The following is a 3318-nucleotide window of genomic DNA, read 5'->3' on the forward strand; positions in this document are numbered from 1 at the left end:
AAGAAAGAATTGACGAAAGTTCCTACCCCAGTACCCGAGGTTTTTCGAGTGGACAGACGAAAGGAGTGGAGCGGTTACTAGCCCTACTTTCGCCGTTGGTGACGCAATCGAAAATAGTATCATCACTGAAATGTGATTTCAGGTACTCGTACTCAAATGTACGTTGTAGGTAAATGAAAATTCAATACACAATAAATGCAAAAGAATATATTTCACTGATAAAAACATAACGAGATTTCATAAAAGTTGTACAGATCGTTAGGGATTCCTCACTGGGTCACATTTTCATCACAATTAGTAACCGCCACCTGAAAGAATGAAAAAAAGCATTAGTTTTACTCATATGATTTATATGTTTGAAGAAGAATTATAAGATGCCTTCTGACATCAGCTGAGTTCTTTGAAACGGTATAAAAAAGGTCCAATTACAGAATTTAGGATTGAAAAAAATAAATTTAAATCAGGCCTTTGTTTTTTTTCGTTTGAATTGTTTAACATTGTGTCATGTCTGGGCGTTTTATATCTTACTGAATAGTATTCGTTTTGCTCATTGCTAAAGGCCGGGTAGTAACCTATAGTAACTGAATTCCACTGCATTTGGTATCTTGTGGACAGTCGTCTCATTGGCAATAATACCACATCTACTTGTTGTTATATTACTATTTTAAAGAATGTCCAACGTAATTGATTATTATTAATATAAATTTGTGTATTGTTTTCATATAAATCATGCAATTATTCCCTCTTAATTGTTTTTGTTTGTTTGTTTGTTTAATGTTTCATTGATAATTTTATGTTGTCCCTTGTGGGCCCATTAATTTGGAATACATTGTATTCTATTCTATTCTCATTGATATGAGAGCAATGCACCAAACTCACCTTTTCTTCCACCTCCTCCTCCAATTATGCCACCTCCGCCGATGATGCCTCCACCTCCAATAATACCACCGCCACCACCACTTGGCCATCCACCCCCGCCGATTGCACCTCCACCGATGGCACCTCCACCTCCAATAATACCACCTCCGCCACTTGGCCATCCACCTCCTCCTACACTAGGTCCGAGTGATCCACCGCCTCCGCTTGGCCATCCACCACCACCTCCACCACTTGGCCATCCACCACCACCACCTCCACTTGGCCATCCACCGACACCACCTCCGCTTGGACCACCACCTATACCACCCCCTCCACTCGGCCAGCCACCGTTGCCTCCACTACCCGGCCAACCACCTCCGCCTATTATTGCTCCACCACTTCGTCGGCCACCTCCTATCCATCCGCCTCCAATTCCACCAGGTCCGCCACCTGCTCCTGCTATTCCTCCAATGGATCTTCCTCCCCAGACTATTCCTAAGGAAATATTCAGTCAAAAAGAACAACCTGATCAACAAATTAGAATATCAGGCCTGTATTTAAAATAAAAACTATAGATTTAGTGACAAAGAAAAAATTGTTAACTTTATTTTAGGGATTCTCTAGTTTCATTAGATTCATTTTACATCATCATTGTCATACTGATATAGGATATCTGTTATATCTATTGATACTTGTATTTACTGTTTCCTTTTTTGATATTGGTAATGTTTTGTTCACTTTTTAGGCTTATATAAAAACAAACAAAAAAGGAGCTAAATTGAACCAACAAACAAACTAGAGAATCCCTAAAAGTTCACGTTTTGTCTTTGTCACTAACAGAAATATAAACAATTGTCATAAAAGTGGGAAGTTTACCTAGCTATAAAAATAGGTTTAATCCACCATTTTTTTCAAAAATACCTGTATCAAGTCAAGAATATGACAGTTGTTTTTCCGTTCCGTTGATTAATAACGTTTGATTTTGTAAGATTTTTATGGACTTCCCCTTTTTGAATTTACATTGGAGTTCGGCATTTTTGTTATACTTTTTTACTAGATTTTACGCAAACTAGCTGTTTTAAAACTCGACCCATTGACGGTAAAAAAAACCGTGTCAGTCATAGGCAAACCCATCAACAAATAGTAACCGATAGAAGCTTGATGCACATTGAATCCCAATGCTGGTATTCAAAGTATTAATTTGCACCTTTAATTTATCTAAGTCCTTTTGCTTTAGAACAACAAGAAATGAGAATAAAAAAATAACATTATCTACCTTCGTCTTCATTTTGCAGTCTTAAGATTATATGTTTTGGTTGCAATTTTGTCCATTTAAAGCAAATATAGGAGATCAATAATACTGTATTCTGCATAAATTTTCGTTGAAACATATAAGGTCATACATTTAAATGAAAGTGTTTTCAGCATACTTAAGAAACACGGTATTGTTAACGTTATTTCAATTTGGTTTACAATTTTCAGCACATTTCGTTTTATTAACTCTTTTTCCAACAAATTCTGGAAGAAATATATGAGGATTTTGAGTGCATTTTTAGTTTTTGATAACGGTTGTGCGCTATGGATAATTTTTTTTCCAAAATATACAGTTTATATCAAATCAAAGATTATGATCAAATTATCGCGAAACTCTAGACAGTGAATAAAAATAGTTATATTTGTGCTTAAAATCTTTAGTACACATTACAATATTCTATGAAAATACTCTATCAAAAATGAAAAAAAGGGTTTCGCCGAAGAAAAAAAACCGTGTCAGTCATAGGCAAACCCATCAACAAATAGTAACCGATAGAAGCTTGATGCACATTGAATCCCCATGCTGGTATTCAAAGTATTAATTTGCACCAATAACCACATCTATACGTCAAATTTACCAGATCTTACGCAAACTAGTTGTTTTACAATTCGACCCATTGATGGTCAATTGACTGATAGGAACGAGAAAGGGTTGAGATTTAACGTCTAAGATTATTCATATTTTTGCCTGGAATACAATACATTATGTCAGCTGTTAAAACATACCTCCGCCGCCTCCTCCATAGTTTTTGGCAGCAGCAGCACAGAACATACACACGAGGACAAAGATGTATTTCATCCTACAAATATATTAAATATCATGCATCGGTGAAACGAGCTTAAATTGCACCGAACATATGATACAGAGACTTAAATTACCCCTCAAGAAAATTAAAAAAAATAACAAAATAAAAAAAAAAAACAGCTCATTTAAAGGTATATGTTGTGAAACATATATTTACCATATTACAAATGTTGTAAAAATATAAACATAACCCGAATCTCGTTCTGAAGAAAGTAACTTTATAACTAAGATGATGGACTGGAGTTGAACGTTCAATTAAGTAGTCAGTGAATCATGGTCATTAAACAAGATAAAATTTGAATTTAGATGAATTGAATGACGATTACAACAAAATATTAAAT

The 3318-nt window shown here is 35.2% G+C and overlaps 1 protein-coding gene across 1 annotated transcript; it reads right to left on the reverse strand.

Annotated features, from left to right (window-relative positions):
- Window positions 1–294: 294 nt before the first annotated feature.
- Window positions 295–2944, reverse strand: LOC127733488 (acanthoscurrin-2-like). Its single transcript, XM_052242842.1, has 3 exons — window positions 2899–2944; window positions 880–1353; window positions 295–308 (listed from the first exon to the last, which is right to left on the reverse strand). The coding sequence occupies exons 1-3, from the start codon at window positions 2942–2944 to the stop codon at window positions 295–297; spliced, it is 534 nt and encodes a 177-aa protein (XP_052098802.1).
- Window positions 2945–3318: the final 374 nt, after the last annotated feature.

The sequence above is a fragment of the Mytilus californianus genome, unplaced genomic scaffold, assembly GCF_021869535.1.
Source record: "Mytilus californianus isolate M0D057914Y unplaced genomic scaffold, xbMytCali1.0.p SCAF_3, whole genome shotgun sequence".
Taxonomy (NCBI): Eukaryota; Metazoa; Mollusca; class Bivalvia; order Mytilida; family Mytilidae; genus Mytilus; species Mytilus californianus.

Excerpts from the sequence above, each read along its gene's own strand:
- LOC127733488 (XM_052242842.1), bottom strand. The coding sequence starts at position 2,944 with ATGTTCTGTGCTGCTGCTGCCAAAAACTATGGAGGAGGCGGCGGAG. Across the intron at positions 1,354-2,898 it reads CTATGGAGGAGGCGGCGGAG|GAATAGTCTGGGGAGGAAGA; the intron begins GTATGTTTTAAC and ends ATATTTCCTTAG.